Source organism: Gavialis gangeticus, unplaced genomic scaffold (genome assembly GCF_001723915.1).
Source record: "Gavialis gangeticus isolate Ggan-Ray unplaced genomic scaffold, GavGan_comp1, whole genome shotgun sequence".
NCBI lineage: Eukaryota > Metazoa > Chordata > Crocodylia > Gavialidae > Gavialis > Gavialis gangeticus.
Genome location: NW_017729026.1, coordinates 38,868,100 through 38,886,415, shown reverse-complemented (window position 1 = coordinate 38,886,415; position 18,316 = coordinate 38,868,100). Strand labels below are relative to the sequence as shown.

At 40.2% G+C, this 18,316-nt stretch overlaps 1 protein-coding gene across 1 annotated transcript in view; it reads right to left on the bottom strand.

Moving 5' to 3' along the window:
* The window catches only part of ASCC3 (activating signal cointegrator 1 complex subunit 3), a 684,038-nt gene that overhangs the window by 396,744 nt on the left and 268,978 nt on the right, over positions 1-18,316 (bottom strand). The window contains exon 11 of the mRNA XM_019520164.1: positions 15,458-15,622. Within this exon, the coding sequence (XP_019375709.1) occupies positions 15,458-15,622 (165 nt within the window). The remainder of the gene's footprint in view (positions 1-15,457; positions 15,623-18,316) is intronic.

Here is an 18,316-nt window from a genome sequence, read left to right as displayed (position 1 = left end):
GCACTTTCTTAGAAAAGATTTTTCAGGTCTCTTCACTCAGGTTGCCACATTTATTATCCTTATTATTGTATTAAGTCTGGAGAGCAACAAAATTTTACTCTGCTCCATTATCTTACTTTTATATCTACTCCATTATCATATTTTTATAAGGGTTTTCTGCCTTCCCTCTTCTCTCCCCCTTTGCTTTTTTATTTTGTTACTCTGGTAAACAGCTGAATTTTTTCACCCCAGCTAAATTAATAGCATTTGCAATAACCAATTTAAGTAATAAATTGGGTCAGATGTTTGTGTGCGTTTGTGGGACAGGGGACCCAACTGGTATGTTTTAACTTCTTTTTAGAGTCAGTTTTCTAGTCAATGGTATGTTTCATATCTGTTTATATTTTTACCAAGTTGCTGCTTGCAGGAAGAACAATGGCTAAAATGATAGCAGGTTACAATGCCCTACATGGAACACCAGCAGACCAACAGAAGTATTTATCTGGTTTGTTTAGAGACATCTCATATACCAGAGTAATATAACCAGAAAATGTTACCTGGTTCTTTTGTATTCCAATGATACACAGGAAAAAAAAAACTGGAGGAAGGTCTACTGCTCACAAGGATAAACTTTTGGATGAGTTTTGAACAGGGAAGGGCCAATAAATATAAAGGTTCCATCACAAAGCACCTTGTAAATTAGACCATTTTTCAGAATTATAAGACATGAAAAAAAACAGGATTCTGGATTTAAATATACATAGAAATCGCGCGCGCGCGCGCGTGCATGCGTGCGTGTGTGTGTGAGAGAGAGAGAGAGAGAGAGAGAGCGCGCGCGATATATATCTATATATATAGATATATATCTATATATATAGATATATATAGATAGGAAAGAAAGAGGATGTGTGTGCAAGAGTTTGGTTTCTGGGAAAAGGTGGTAGTAACAGTAGTTTATTTACAGCTTTTGCCAAAATAGTACAATAAAATGAGATTATCCTTTCTACCAGTTTACACAAAATTAAAACAGAATATAGCATATGATGTGATATATAAGAAAAGGCAAAATAAAGCAGTGAATAATACAACAAAACGGGAGAACTCTATTTGATTTTAGCCCTTATTCTTTGTGCAAATAGCACATATACAGCTAAGAAGTATACAGCAGGCTACAAAGTATTAGAAAGAAGCCAGATTGTTTTTCTTCATATGAACAATATTTAATATTTCCCACTACTGGAAAGATTTATTTTCCTCTCATTTCTTACAAAAACAAACAAGGCCACAAACAATGACTTAAGTTATCTACCTCATTCTTCCCAGAAGAGCACATTCTGTCTGAATACAAGATCTGATACCACTTGCCCATGAAAACTGCAGATCTCATTAGAGCAAATTTCAATCTACTAATGGCCTCTTGCTGTTTTTAGTTTTGCGCCACAGATTTCAGGCCAAAAAAATGTTTAATTAATCTTAAAATGGGGAAGTCTGAGACATATCCATCTGTATACTAGCATTTTTAATTCTTAAATTATATCTAGTTTTAAATACAGAGGAAATATTAGGTCAGTGAATTTCAGTACATTTCTCAGGCCATGTGTCTGCAGGAGAAAATAGATGTTGTTTAATCATCCAAACCAGGGTTTATTTGGCAAAGGCTTCTAGAACACACTTCTCAGGCTACCTGGTAGGTATAAAATATCTAATTTTTATCCAGTAATTTAGAGCTCTTAATTGAACTAAAGTGCTCACATTTATCAGTAAGGTTACAGAACACATGAGCCCCCCACACTGTAAAATGAGGTAGATAGAATAGCTACAAGGGGCAAAACCAGAATGTGTGCAGTGGTGTGGCTGTATCCTGCTTTGATCCCTGCTCCATCAAAACTTTAAAATAAACTACCTGGAAGAAAAGTGTGTTGTGTTGTATATGATTATATGCACCTTTTCAAAATTCTAAATCAGCCCACGAAAGCTGCATTAAAAAGTACTTAGAAAGCTTTTCAATTTTTGGGTGGACCATTGGGTCAGCACCCCAGAGTTTTTCTTCATACAATCAGATGGACTGTACCTTGACCTACAGACTCAAAGTGCTTCCAGAACAGCTCTTCTGAGCGCTCTGCCACACATTCCAATTATAGGTGGATAGAAACCAGCTATAAAGTTATCATACAATCTTTAAGCACTAATTTTGTAACTGGCTGGCTTTTATAGTTGGATTGACATTTTTATGGAATAATTACTTTGCACGTGAGGCCAGTCTAAATTTATTGCATGATTAACCAGTAAAATATGATATTTAATACATATAAGGGCTTAGTCTGTCTGTGTGTCTATCCGTAATGCTCTTGGGGGGTATGGTTCCCAGTGGCGTTGGCTCCAGCTAGTGCTGTGCATGGAGCAAACTGCCCATCAAGAATGACGGTGGGGATGAAGCAGAGAGGCGAGTACCACTGCCCACCCACCCCGGCCCCACTCCTTGGAGGTGGTGGCATGCGATGGTGAAGAGAGACAGAGTGGGATGGTGGAGCGCCACCATGATGGCGGGGATGGAAGGAATGTAGCAGAGGGGTGAGGCCTGTGCCGTGGGCTTCCCCCCCTGCTCCTTGGAGGCAGCAGTGGTGTGGGCTGGTGACAGCATAGCACTGGCCTCACCCCCCTACATCCCCAATTTTGTCAGCAATTTGTGTGTGTGTGTGTAATTCAAATCTGCCCAAAGCTTTCTTTGCTTTAGTATTTTTTCCCCCAAAGTGCTTATTCCAGCTTGGCTTTAGCTGTGTGAAACAGATGTAAAAAAAATTCTTAATAGGCAGAAATTTATTCAATTTTGAAAAGAGAAAATTAAGATGTGATAATTAAAATACAATCTAGATAATTTTACAGTAATAAAGTTTAATTAATGGCCTATACTTAAAGCTAGTTCTGACTATGGAAACTGGGTAATTTATCAATTTCTGCCAATCCTAACTTCTTACTGAGCACTGCAGACAGTGTATGGATTAAGAAACATATGAATTCATATCACTTTAAATTACTACAGAGAAAGCAAAGAGTATAACAGAATTGCACATTGTGAAAATGTCATTCCTAGCCTCATCCTATGTGCTACACTTGACAGGAACCCCTAAAACACTATTAGGAAGAGTAAGAACAGTCATAATTTCCTTTGAAATGTTTAGCTGACTGGGTAAATCAGTTCAATTTTTTTCTTCATAAAGTGATATCAATGTAAACCATTTGTGAACATCATCAAGTTACCATAAACCTATGAATGGAAATATATAATTGCACATTTACAAAATCTTAAGATTCATCTACTTAATTAGCAGGAGGGCAAAGTTCATACATCTTGCCTTGAAAGATCACACATCCCCCCGGGTCTCTCTTTATACAGCTTGCCTTGAAAGATGGCAGCCGCCCCCTCATCTCCCCTGGGCCTCTCTGCCAATCAGCGCTGAAGGGTGGGCTGCATGAAGAGCATCCCCCCTTGTCCCTCCTCCCCCTGCGGCCTCTCCTCCAGCCAGTGAGGAAGAGCATGGCCACCATGAAATGACTGAAGAATTAGAGCTTTAGGCCTGATAAACCCTTGGTCAGGTTGGGGGAGGGTGGGGGTTGGGGAGGACCTTGTCTTGGATTCAAGTACTAGCCTGCGGCAGGCAGCTGCTCAGCTGTAGCTTTGGCTCAGGCCTCAAGACTAAGCCAGGGCCGAGCCCAGGCCAGAACAGCTCATTTCACAGGGGAGGAGGACAGGCACCTGTGGGGAGCAGGAACTGCAGTCTTCCCCCTACCCCTTGCCACTGTACCTGTGCCTGCTCCCCCACACCACTTGCCTCCTCTGCTCCCTGCTCCTCCCCTACCTTCAGCTGTGGCTCCAATCTCTCCAGCCCCAACAGCCTGGTCAGGAGCTACCACTGGCTTGGCCAGACTGGGCTGGGCTGCAGCAGGGCCAGGGTTCTGCTGCTGTTGACTGCCCTGAGCCAGAGCAAAGCTGCAGCAGAAAATAGAGTAAGAGGAAAGTAGGCAGGGAGTGGGAGGAAAAGCTGAAAAAAAGCAGGGAGTAAGAAGATAAGGCACAGGCATGGGGGCAAGGCAGCAGGGGGCAGGCACAGTGCAGAGGAGCAGGTGGCAAGGTGGTAGGTGGCAGGGTGTTCATGGTGGGGGATGAAACAGGTACAGGGCAAGGGACAGAGAAGTACTGTCTAGATCCCCACCACTGCTTTCCCTGCCACAGCAGTGGAGGGTATGAATTTAAGAGGACCTTCTAGTAATTAGATTCTCTACATGGAAATGTAGAAATTATAATACATTCATGGATATTATAACAAATGAATGGAAATTACAACAAATTTCTAATTTCCCACTTAGAGAAGCTAATTACCAGGAGGGCAGGGAGGTTGTCGTGTTGGATTTGGGTAAATATAGTATTCATCCCGTGGCTGGGAGTCCTGTCCATTGAGTGCTGGTGCAGAGGGAATCCAGGATCATGATACCAGGCCCCCACTGCCCCAGAAATAATGCATGATAGGATCTGTTGCAGGAACCCCACAATCATGCCTTGTGCCATACATGTGTGGAATGGCAGGAAGCACGATTGTGAAGATCCCACATCAGATCCATCATGCTTTCACTTGTATGTCTGCTACAAGCTAAGGTGATAAGGGCAGCAGAAGAGCATAAGAACAGTTTAACAGCAGAATACAAGAGAACAATAACGCAATCATGGCTTCTAGAAGTCTTAAATGACCAACCAGCACCAACGACAGATAGCTGAGACCTAGAAGCAAGAAAGGTACATAATATCTTTAATTACAAACCACTGATACTTTTCCTGTAAAAGATAGTGGTAGACAAGTTACCACAGTATTCGCAATAAATCCATATATTCATATAGAATTATTTTCCTTAAAAGGCTTTTTCTTTTCTACATCTACATCTTGCTGCCTGTTTAAACTGGGAACTGTTGTTTATATGACAATAGGTGTATACAGGAAAAAGGAAAAGCATTATTTTGTTCTCTTAATGAAACCCTGCTATTCCAGTTTGGAATTAATGCTGCTATATGGTGACTAGCTTGAACAGTTTCATATTTATTCTTTCCTGACAAAAATGAAAATTTTCTAAGAGTTTATAAACTCCATACACTTGGTCTAGGGTTTAAGTTCCCAACCACCTGCCTAGATGTTATATAATCAAATGTCCCACAGTGGTTATTCTTTTTGGAAATTATAATTACAAAATAAATCATCATAACTTTTAAGTATTATTTTTAATTTCTTCATCTTGAAGAAAAAAAAATTAATTTTTATACCAACCTACTTTTCTTTAATAGATAACCAGAGATAAGAAAAGACGCAACAAAACAAACCAACCCTATTTCATTATCTTTCAATTAATTCAGTTACATGCACTTTCAGGGCTTGTTTTCACTCACTCTCTGTTTTAGTTTCTTTGTTCAAGAGAGTCTGAACACATAAGGAAGTGATCAGTGTTAAGCTTCTGAAAAGGGTAACAGAAGTTTCAGCTATTACTTTGGCATTATGATGCAGGTTTGCCTCGATTTATGTGGGTTCTGCATGTGTGAATTCACTCTTACGCGATGACCCTTTTTATACCAAAAAATTGTTATATGCGAGGTAAATTCACTTTTATGCGATCAGTGTGGTGGAAGCCCACAGTCAGCTGCTTTGTGCGTCGCATTATGGGAGTGACATGCACCAAAACAGACTCCTGTGTGGATCTGTGCTCCTCAGTTGTTGTCTGTGACATGTTTCTGTAGTTGCCATCCCCATCATAATAGCGCCCTGTGCTTGTGTGTACTGTCTGATGTTGATGAGTACAAAAATTGTCTCATAAAATCGGTAGAAATGGGTCTGGGGGTCAGTACAGTCAAGGTTTTGGAATATATCCCTATTTTAACATTTTAAAGTGTGTTCCCTTTATGCAAATTTGAGTTATGCTGTTTTTCAGGAACACATGTACAGCATATAGCGAGGGAAACCTGTATCTTTAATCATAGAAAAACTTCCGGATAAACTTAGGAATTATCACATAAACCATGAACACTTGGGAAAGACTTTTACCAACATACTGCATGCATATATCAAAGGAGTTAAGAGTTTCAGTGTAGTTTCCATTTGGGAAGCAAGGGTTTTCTTTTCAACATTACTAATAATGGGAAACAATTTTTCCCATGCTTCCACTAAAGGATAGTAAAGTTATTGTGAATAAGTCCATGTATATGGTAATTTCCTCATCTTTAGTAAACAAAAATGGTAAATGGCAGAGTAAAATGAAAATGTTACAACTGCAGAATCAAAAAGCATAAACTAGAATTGCAATTACTAGAAATACTACAAAAACGAAGGACAGCTCTACATAGGATTCAATTTATAAATCTATGGCTCTTAAATATTCCGTACAGCATGCATTTGTTACTAGGCAACCACCTAGTTCAGTAATTTTATAAATGAGTTTAATTCTGCTACCACTGAATCCTAAAAATATTCTGATCTCAACAGTCTCTACTTCTAGCACATTTAAAATCAAGTAGTACTTTGGAAAAGAAATGAGGAACAGTCTTTTTCATTATTGTGCAGTGTCAGAAGCCATATTTTCCTCAGACAGTGTGCTAAGCAGGTGTCATTTTGCCTGAAGGAACAAAAACGTGAATTCACTTATTGATTAGAGAAGTACATCAGTCCTGTACAATACCACATTTCAAATGACAAAGATGTGTAACATTGTGAATTTATTGTTTAGTAATTGTCTTGGTCTTTTCACAGAGCATGTATGAATTGATCAGGGATCTAGTTTAATGGATGTTGATTTACATTTTGGGGCACTGATTCATATTTTACTAAGTTTTGGAATGCTATAGATATATGAGAAGACTGAAATAGTGTTAATATGGTAATAATACTCAAAAAAAGCCAAGCAGGAAGACCTAGGTAACAAGCCTACAGTGGTTAGTCTGATGCAAGTCCCAGGTAAAATAATGGAAAGGTGAGACAAGATTTAATAAAATAAAAAAAAAAAAAGAAAAAAAAGGGAGGGAGGGATAGAAATATAATTAATAGTAAACAATATGGGTTTATAGAATAGGTCTTGTCAAACAACTCTGGCTTAATTTTTAATGAGATTAAAAGTTTTCTGATGAAAGCAATTGTGTGGATGCATTTTAGACTGTTTATCTTATGATCAAATAATCTTATGATCAATATAAATAGAAATTAAAAAGCATCAATGACAAAATTGTAGTGAGAAACATTTGCAAAGTACTGATTGTTGATGGTTGCATGGAGAAGTTATTTAAGAAAATGTGGACTGGTCAGTAAGCTAAGTTGAAACAAAATGTATTTGAATTTCACCAACTGCAAGGCAAACAAAGAATAAAGACTATATGCATAAAATAAGACGATATTCTGGGTCACAGTGGGCACATCTACAAATGCAAATAGTCCAGGAGCAGTTTATTCTTGAGTAAACTACACAGCAGTAAACTCTGCTGGGCACATGTCTATAGATGCAGGGATGTGGGAGCAAATTTTTTGCTCTTAGCAGCAGACTGTTCCTGCTCCCTGAGGCCCTGCAATAGGCCCCTGCAGCAGCAAGGAAGAGTTCTAGCCCAGCTGCCAGGAGACAGCTGTCTCCTGACAGGGGCTGGGACATTGTTCCCTGCCCCCAGGAGTTGTCTGCTGCTGGGGGTGGGGACTGTTACCAGAGCCTGGGTGGGGCAATGTCCCCCTGCCCTGGCAGTAGGGAAATCCCAGGCCCTGCTCTGCAGTTGCAGGGCACGGCTGGGAGATCCACATGCAGCTCGCAGTCTTGGGGCCAGCACTGGGAGATCCTTCTCTCCCAGATCATGGGACCCAGGCTGGGAGATCCTTACCTCCCAACCTCCTGCTGCCACAGGGCCAGGGCTGAGACATCCTTCTCTCCCAGTGTCAGCTCTGGAGTCCTGGGGCCAGCACTGGTAGATCCTTCTCTGCCTGCCCAAGCCCCGTGGTCACGGACCCAGGCTGGGAGATGCTTATCTCCCAGCACCAGCTCCACAGTTGCAGAGAATTTTCATAGGATTTTTAACAAAACATTGCATGTATATACTAAAGGAGTTAAAAGAGTGCAAAATTTCTGTTTCATAGTAAAGGATTACTTAATCTAGCTGCTTAATCTGATAAAGTCTACCAAGTCTGGAAATTCAGTCCAAAGAAATCCAAACTAGATATAAAGCAACTTTAAGAGCTGTTAAACTGTTGGACCAAGCTATTTAGGGAAGTGTCAGATTCTTCAAGGCAAGAATGGATGCCTGTCTGGAAGATATTATTTGGCCTAAAAAAATTATACTTTAATCATGCAAAATTATCAGGCTCAATACAGGGATAACAGAATGAAACTGAATAGAGTATGCCTGAGTACATTACTTTTACTATGTGGAAGAAATTTAGCAGTTTGTGATCTATGGGAGGTCAGAAGACATGATGTAATTGTCCCTTCTGACATTATATAATCCAGGATTGTGCAAATAATGACCCACAAGCTGCAGGTTAATTTGTGTCCCCCAGGCTCCCAGTTGGCCATTGCTCCCCCTAGTCACTCTACCTGCAACAGGAGCTAGGGTCTCCAGGCTCGCCTTTCCTACTCCTACCTCCTGAGGATGACCAAGCAGCTTGACACAGGAACTGAGGTGCCCATGCCCAGGTTGACCAAGGTTCATGCTGGTGCACCCCTGGCGTGAGACCCCGGCTGCTTAGAAACTGGACAGCCCCATTACAACCTGCAGAATCTTGTAGCTTGTATGTGGTATATCTCTTTTTTGTATGGCTTCAGGTATGAACTTTCACATCCAGGAGCCACTGTCTGGTATTGTTGCTCATGTGTGGACTCAATTGGCTCCATCTGGTCATTTGTAAAGATTGCAGCTTTTCATTAAGTTCTGTGCTGCTTGTTGGACACAGCATTCACACAGGGGTCTGTCCAACACGTTCATCTTGGAGGTTACAATGGACAGTAAGCTGAATATAAGCCAACAGTGTGCCCTTGTTACAAAAAAGGCTAATGACACACTGGGCTGCATTAGTAGAAGCATTACCAGCAGATGGAGGGAAGTGATTATTCCCCTGTATTCAGCACTGATAAGGCCACATTCGGAACACAGTTGTCCAGTTTTGGGCCCCCACTACATAAAAAATGAGGATAAATTGGAGAGAGTCCAGCAGAGGACAACAAAAATGGTGAGGGGTCCATGGTACATGACTTCTGAAGAGAGGCTGAGCGAACTGGGCTTATTTTGTCTGGAGAAAAGAAGACAGAGAGGGGGATTTAATAGCAGCCTTCAATACCTGAAGGGTGGTTCCAAAGAAGATAAAGCTAGACTGTTCTCAGTGGTGGCAGATGACAGAACATAAGACCCAAGAGGATAATTTTTTCTTTCTTTCCTTTTAACTTGGGTTGCTATTATATTTTTGGCCCACTCCCCTTTCCTTTCCTTTCCCATGTCTTTGTGACAAGGTATTTAGCAGAATTCACAGATTCCTTGGAATCTGGCACAGCTGTGTCATAAGCATTTCTGCTATGGCCCCAAACTTTTGAACTCTGGGCTTCTGGCCGGTCACCCAGTGTTCATGCCACTGGAGCAGTGTTCATTACAGGCAACATGCAATTAAATGGTTAGCTGCATAATTAGTTTGAGAATACCTACACATCTATCAGGCCATAAACACCAACCAGGTATAAAGTTAGACCTCAAATATGTGTACTAAGTTTATAGCTGGTTGCTATTGAGCTTTAACTTGCACATGTAGCAGGGTCTGACCCCTGTCAGCTGACCTAAATGTTCAGCTGACAGGGCTCCCTGCCACAAAGGAGAGGGGGACTCTCAGCCCCAGCAGCTGCCAACTCTCAGTCTGGGCAGCACCCCACAGCTGCCAGGTCCCAGTCTCACAGATGCATATGCTGGGTCCCAGCAGCAAGTCTCTCTGACATGGCTGTGATCTCTCAGTCTTAGCAGCTTCATAAACTCCTGAGGCAGTGGGGATTGAAGCCACTATGTCTCCCAGCTGCAGGGGTGCATGGGACACCCTCACGGCTTGGAGCCCTGAGCTGAGAGGGCTCCCAGCTGTGGGAGCTTGTTGGCTCAGGGGGGAGCCCGGGCAATAAAACATGATGGGATCTCATGTACAATCCTACCTCCTGCCACACATTTGTTGCATGGCAGGAGGCACAATTTTGTGGATCATGCATTTGATCCCATTGCTCCTTTACCTGCACATGTAGAAAAGCCCTATAACTCGTTGGACTTGGGAACAATCAAAAACTTCCATGCTATTCCCAGTGCACAGCAAACGTTCAGCATGCCTTTTGTGTGAGGGCTGCCTCCATAGGTCACAAAAATAACCAAGCCAGTAACATCTATAGACATGATGGCCAGAGACTTCAATGTATGCATCGTTAGTTCAGAAAACAGTTCAACTCTTGTTTTAAACTAATATGCTAAGTAGACATTATGCAGCTGTAAAAACTTTGATTAAAAAAAAAGTTTAAGCATTTTGGTTTTACATCTGTGTTATGCTCCAGACTGCATAACTTTAAACATCAAAGCTACAAATTAGTTTCAAAGAACTCTTTTGATGTTATATCCACAGTATATCAGCAGAGCTTAAAGCAATTTTTCTACTAAAAAGTTTAGTAAAGTCAATTTAAACCACTTGCAAAAAACATAAAAAACATTTAAAATTTCAAAAGTGTATAACATGCATTAACGTGCTTCTCATTCTACTATATCCAAGGTCATGTCAGCAATTCTATTATAGACTTCTCTTTTCAGGTGTTTATAAAAATTGGTCCTAAAAAAGAAAATTATTGAGCTGAAATCAATCAGTGTATATGCGCAGGTGAAATAGGGTCCTCCAAGTAGCTGGAAGTAAATTTTTCAGCCCTATCTGATTTCCACACTATTCTAAGATGTAACCTAGTATAGAGATAGGTTAGCTTCAGCTAATCTACCTTTGGGACTCCCCAATATTGAAAGAGTATTTAAGTAGCCTGTGAATTCAGCAGCTGCTCTTTACTGGTAGATTGACATAAAAGTATCAAAACAAAGGACAGGATTCTGCCTCAATGTCTGTTAAAAAAAAGCCAACATATTATTTTTCATAAGTAATCACATTTCATTCATGACAAATAAAAATATGTAACACAGATAAAATGCATACCACCATGAGATGGGGAGGTGGGGGGAGATCCTTTTGCAGGCATTTTCTTCCTTAAAACATTGATGAAAAATTTGCTAACAAGATAATTATATCTAAACATATTATTCAATATTTTAAAAATATTAGCCTTCCAAAGTAACTGACCAACAACAATGAATATTCCTGATTTATTAATGCAACATGCAAGAATTCCATTGTTTTCCAGGAAGCAATATACCATTTGTTCCACTGGCAATTATTCTTTTCACAGTGAAATCTGATTAAGGACATCTTTAGCTCCATGTGGAAAATTGATGTAGTTTAATAATAATGTTGAATTATCTTGATGAGAGTGCAAGATTTTCCTGATACCTAAACTCTACATTGTAGAATCGGGGACCAATTGTGTCTAGTTCAGCACAGGAATGCTGGGAAGGGGGGCACTCTAATTAGAGTGGCTCTGAGAACCACTCTAATTAAGGCATTACTGCGTCTTGTGCATCAGCACCCCCACGCTTAAAAATGGTGGTGGTCTAGCAAGGAACCTTTTTTTTTTTGCCTGCCTCCCCTCTCCAATGTGAAGCCTCTCCATATGGCAAAAAGCCCCTTTTGCAGTATTTGCCTTCTTTTGGGGATGCTTTCTCTTTTCTACTGTTTCATCCTTCCTCCATCTTCTTCTTTTATTATATTATTATTATTTTTATACAATATAAAGTGTACTTGTAATAAAAATATAGTTTGTAGATGCTTTTATGGGTATAAAATAGTATTCTGCATCAGTATGTCCCCTCCCCACAACTGTATTTGGTCTATTTGTTGTATGTGCCATGGCATTTCACCCTTTTATGTTTTATATTCTATGCTTTTTAACTTTGTAACAAATGTACTTTAAGTTTAAAAGTAAGTTGTACCATGTAACAATGTTAGCAAGGGTGGGAATCAAACCACGGATTCTCTGTATGTGGGTCCCTGAATGACTCTCGTCTGATTGCATAACACAACAATGTATTAGGAAATAATCTTGTAGCTAGACAAGATAAATTAACGAGCGGCAATTAACACCTATCAAACCACAGACTAAGGAGAGGAAAGGATCAATACAGAGCCAGGAACTCCCTGAAACTTCACTGTTAAAAGGTACAGAAGCCCCGGTTTGAACTAATCAATGCAGAAGACCAACTCTGAAGCAACATCTCACTGAAAGAAGCCTCGACTGGCCATCGACAGCGGGCTCCAGTGTGTGGGGATAGGTATATCTTGACACCAGTGCTTAGCGTTCATAGCTAGCTACTGAGTGTGTGTGTATGCGTGTGTGTTTGAGGGGATCAGCCCCAAGGTTTATGATCTGACTTTTGCATCCGTCTACTAAACTAGAATTTTATGATGATCCTGTGAGTTGGTCCTTTGTAGCCAACAGTGGGGGCATTTGAACTAAAGCTCGTTCAACCCCCCCCAACTATTCTCAAATGCAGGGATGCTGATACACATGCAGGAGGCTGCTAGAGTGCAGTAATTGCCACCCTCTAGCAGACTCGATTAATTGAGTCTGCTCCAATGCACAGGAATTCCAGCATGTCAGAGCAGCCTCCGTGCTCATATATGGGAGCCCAAAAAATGTAAATGTGATTTTTAGCAATGAAAGACCTTCTTTACTTCTATAAAAGTAGTTTTGCTTCATGCAGTCTACAGGATATTACTGTACAGGGAATACACAACTTGTGGGAAACAATCACTACCAGCATCAATGTGGAAGGATGCATCAAATGGTGTTCTGCAGGAGTCTCTCCTCCTCTCACCCCCGCCCCACACACCCCTACACACATCTGATGCATCCTTCTACATCAAGACTGCAACACTGATAGTGACTGTTTCCCACAAGTTGTGTACTCACTGTACAGTAATTTCCCATAGAATGCATATCATTATATAGATATAGTTAATAACAACTTTAGGTACGACAATGGACTAGATAGCTTTTCATCTTTATTATCTAGGATCTCCTTTATTGTACTGAAACAAAATACCTCTAAGCCACGAAATATGAAACTAAGTCTCAGGGATAAAAGAAGCTGCTTTTCTAGGTTAGAAACAAGAAGAAAAGTATGCTACCATATTTAAGCATACGCAATACTAAGGAAAAAGAAAAAAGCAACAACATTGGATTAGATTTGAGCAGAGACCTTTGGCAGACAGTTGCTGTGGCTCTGGCTCCAGCACTGACCGAGGGTAGACTGCATAGGGTGGGGGAGGAGCACAGTCCACTGTGGGGAGTGTCAGGAAGCCACTGTACCAACCTGAGGCCAGAACCAAAGCTGGTAAACAGTGGCAGATGTAGGAGGGGGAAGGGGCCAGAGAACATGCAACAAGAGAAGGGAAATGGCTGGAAAAGCTGAGGAGAGAGGTGGCAAGGTGCAAGCACCATGGCAGGGGAAAGGCAAGTGGTGTAGGGGCAGGCAACAGGGTGGCTGCCAGCCTCCCTGCTACAGCTTTCTCTGCTGCTTGTCTCCTGCCATTGCTTTCCCCGCTGCAGTGATGAGGATGGATTTGAAAAGGCCTTCCAATAATTAAGAGTTCGTACATGGAGCATTGTAACAAAATTTGCTATTTTCCATGTTTGGATACAATTGTTGGGGGTTGTCTTAAAACCAAAGTCATCTTGGACTTGGGTGAATATGGTATTGTATAAGGGGTAACATTAATGACATCTGAACATTAAATATAACCTCACAATTCCAAAAGAATACTGCACTATATGTAGAAATTGCACAGATTTCATCAAAAAGCCTGTGACCTAGAAGGTTTAATAATCCATTCTTTAAGAGGATGCTGAGGAATAATAGTTAATGTAAACTACAGTTTACCAAAGTTTTTTGTATTAGTAGTAGTAAGAGCAGCATGAACTATATTTCCTTTCATTGCTGGTGTACTTATACAGGAGCTCAGGAATTAGCATACCGGATCCAAACAATGCCCTATTTATTCCAATAATCTTGTCTCAGAGTGGCTAGAATCAAATGCTTCACAAAAATATGTAAGACTGTAGTTCAGAGTTCCTTATATAATAGCTTTGCTATAAGGAACCATTCTCCAGGGGTCTATGCTGAAGGCTGGCTTATAAAAAAAATGCTCTGCTTATTCACAGACATGTCTATTTCCTTTTTTAAATTCTTGGCAGTGGGTTCTGTAGATCAACTATGCACCTGGCAAAGCAATATTTCTTTTTCATCCATTTTAATTGTGTAGCTGATTGATTTTATTGATGGCCCTCTTGTATATCAAAACGGATAAACAGAAATTCAATTTTAACCTCTGTATACTTCTATCATGTTCCTTATTCACATTTTCTCTAAATGGATTATTTCCAATTTTCAAATCTTTGTTCGCAGAGAAGCCTCTGCCATGGCTTTAATCATATTTGTTGCCTCTCTATGAATTCTTCCTTTTCCTTCTAGAAAATAAGACATTTGTATTTTTGTGCGCTCTTCATTCTCCACCCCCCTTCAGTCTGCTATAGTACTTCAAAAATACTAGTGGAAATAAGGCAAACAAAGTGCTTGTGGAACTCATATATACAGTATATTTCTAGCAATGCTAAGTTCCTGTTGCTTTCTGTTTTCTATTTTTCAGTTACTACTCAGACTGAGCTTTCATCTAGGAAAGTCCCAATAAAAAAGAACTCCTGCTGAGAGTTTAGAATTTGGGGGTACAGAATTATATTGCTCTCAAATTCTTAAAAAACAACATTCATGTAATTATGCAGTCCAAGTTTGATATGCCTTCCCCATCATTTAATCCAGGATGTCAAACTTGCATTTGCTTCCAGGCCTCTTCACAGACCAGATCCAGACCCAGTGGGGTAAGCAGTGGTGCAGAGAAGAAAGCAGCCATCACTTGCCCCCTCCTCCCCAAGACACATTCCCTGAAGGATTTTGTAGCTTGGAATTCAGAGGATCCTCTAGGAGGAACCCCCACCCAGAATTCTTGGATCCTCTAGGAGGCCCAAGGCTCATATCTTTGACACGTGGTTTAATCTGATGCATCAAAGAAGGAAAGATTGCTAAAGAAAAATATGCAATGTGTGTTTCTTTTTTATTGCAACGTTCATTGTAATTAGAAGCAGCTGCTTAATTATAAAAAAAAATAAGAAAACTACCTTTTGGATAATTCTCTCTGAAATCTATTCTTGACTATATTAAAATGCCTCTAAAGATAGTGTACGTTGTAGCTGTGTTGGTCTACGGGCATAGGCACAGACATAGGACATAGGCTCTAAAGATAGTTGTTCTTACCTGACGTAAGGTGCGTGCCACTATACTTTCTAGCACTGGTCCTCTGTCTTCATGCAGCAGATGCACTTCATCCAGAATCAGGAGCTTTACAAGTTGAGAGAGGGCTACATCCCCAACACTCTTCCTTGTCACCACATCCCATTTCTCTGGTGTGGTAACAAGCATCTAGTAGGCAGGAAAAAGAATATTGAGTATCCACAAAGAAAAACAATTCATACATACACAATCATAGAAACAACTTCTTAAATCAAACCAATCAAACTCTCTGGGCAAAACTTTCAAAAGCATCTACCAATGCAAAAGCTTAAATCCTATTTAAGGTTATCTGTGACAAATAAAATAACATATTTTAAACTTTCATCATGCCATAGCTAACAGGGCAAAATGTGTCTCACGTTCCACTTGTTCCAGGTCTCGATCATCCTCCCTTCCAAGTTTTCACTTACCTCCTCACTGCCTTCTCCCAATGGGTGCTTGTAAGAAGTATTTATTAAAAAGAGACAGGCTGAATTTGCACCTTTATAGACTAATTAAACTTTCTGCTTATGAAAGCTTATGTTACACAGGTATGATTCAACAAGCCTATAAAGGTGCAAATCTACCCTGCCTTCTGCCTGACTTTGGACTAACATTGTTTACTACAGCCTCCTCTACACATTACAGGAATTGCACAATTAACTTGCTAACTGTGCAATTACCTAGAGACAAGCTACACACACAAAGTAGCTGTCACACAATAAAAAGCTCCAATCAGCTATAAAGTTAGATCTCGAAAATTTGTAGCAACTTTATAGCTGGTTGCTATAAAGCTTTAATTCGCATGTGTAGCAGGGTCTCTTGTGCGACTGGGTGTCCTGTCAGCTGGTGGGGCTCCCAGCCAAAGGGATGCACCATGTCCAGCGTTAAATCCCCAAGACCTAGGGATTGCAGCAGCCATGATTCCCAGGGCTCAGGTGTTTCCCAGATCCCTGAACCCTAGGGATCAGGTCAGCTGCTATCCCTAGGACTCCAGAATGTGGGAAATCCCAAGGGTCTGGGATCCCCTGGCCCCATGGGTTTCCCACACCTCTGGGACAAGGGGATCACTCTGCAATGATCCTCTGGCCCTGGGGGTGCATGGGGTACTTCAGCAGCTGGAAGCCCCTCAACTGGGGTGTGGGGCTCCCAGCTGTAGAAGCCTGCTTCTTGCTGGTGCAGGGGGAGGCATGACGGCAATAAGGCATGATGAAATCTAATGCACAGTGCTACAATCCTGCCTCCTGCCATGCACATGTGGCACGGCAGAAGGTGTGATTGTGTAAACTGTGCATTAGAAACCATCGTGCCTTTACCACCATGTGTACAGGGAGCCTATTTATAAAAGTACTTGAGAATTGTGTCTAATCCACTGGAATTCCATGGTAACTTTCATGGCTGTGATTTAATGGGAGTAATTTATTGTATATTTACACCCTTATAATAGAAGTGATAAATCACTGCCTTGGACATGATAAGCCTGAAACTTCCACGCTTCTTCTCCCTTTAGATTCACTGGAAAAAAAAAAAAGAAAAACAAACAAACAAAGAAAAAGACTTATAAACTAATAAAACAAAGCTTACAGTAATACCTTCACAATTGAAGAGTAACTTGAAAAGAAAACAAAGAATAATTATACTTCAGACCAGGATATTTCACCAAGGTTGCTATACAAGTGGTAAGAAACCAGGCAAAATTTATTCACAGAATTTAAAGAACAAAACTAAGAATATTCTTATTGTCAATGAATAACGGGTGATGATTATTTGATTAATTTAACAGCATTAACTAAAAGAGCACACTCTGTGGCAATTTAATAGTTTTACACATTTGTCAGAAAACTGAAAGACGTGATTGTTTTATATACGCTGTCCACATAAACAACATGCCTCCCCCTGCTCTTGAAGCCCACATATGCTCGCTTTGCCCCCAAAAGGGTTTGTGCCTCAGGTGCCAACTCTGCTTGTTAAGCCACTGTCCTTTAATGTATAACAGTGGTTTCCTAACTGAATTATATATACACCTGTAGGGATATGCTTCTACATTTTAAAAATGGTGTTTGAGCTTCTGATTGGTCACCGTGTGTTGCCAAGTGTTGACATCACTGTTAACACACTTCCTAAGGAATAAACATGCAGAGATGCATTGGCTGTAAAAGGTACAAGTAGCTATATTTTGCAGCCAAGGCAAAAAAAATGGGGGCATAAGGCCAAAAAAGTTTGGAAACCATTGATGTATAATATTGAAATAGTTGGAAGCCACTTTTACTCACAAGTGATGAGAGCCAGATCTAGTCAATTATCTAGAAATACATTACCTGTGTCCCTTTCCAGTCTCAATCCAGCAAACAACATTTACAAGAGTCTGCCATAAAAGTGGAAACTTTAAGCATGAATATCATATAATTGTGATTTTTTTTTAAGTTATTAAAATCTTCAGAGACTAAAAGCCAATTCCTCTTTCCTTATTATGTTTCTTCTCAAAAATATTTTTTGGAAAGAGGTATCACACTACATAAATTTAAATACAAAATTTAAAACACGTTTGTAAACCTCAGTATACAGCAATTGCATATCAAAATAAAAAGCATTATTTTTCTTAGGACAGACCACAAAGAAGAACAGTTGTCTTACATTTTATATTGGGAAAAAAATGGAACCGCAGAAATGAAGGATTAGAAGAATCAATACTTCTTACTGAAAAATTAGAACTGAACCTAAGGTCTGGCAAGAAAACTTTATGCTATTTCCTCTTAGTTTCTTATGAACTTTTACAGTAAATGTACTTTTTGTAATTGGACACAGTTTTGAATCTCTCTCTCTTTTTTTTTTTTTTTTTTTTTT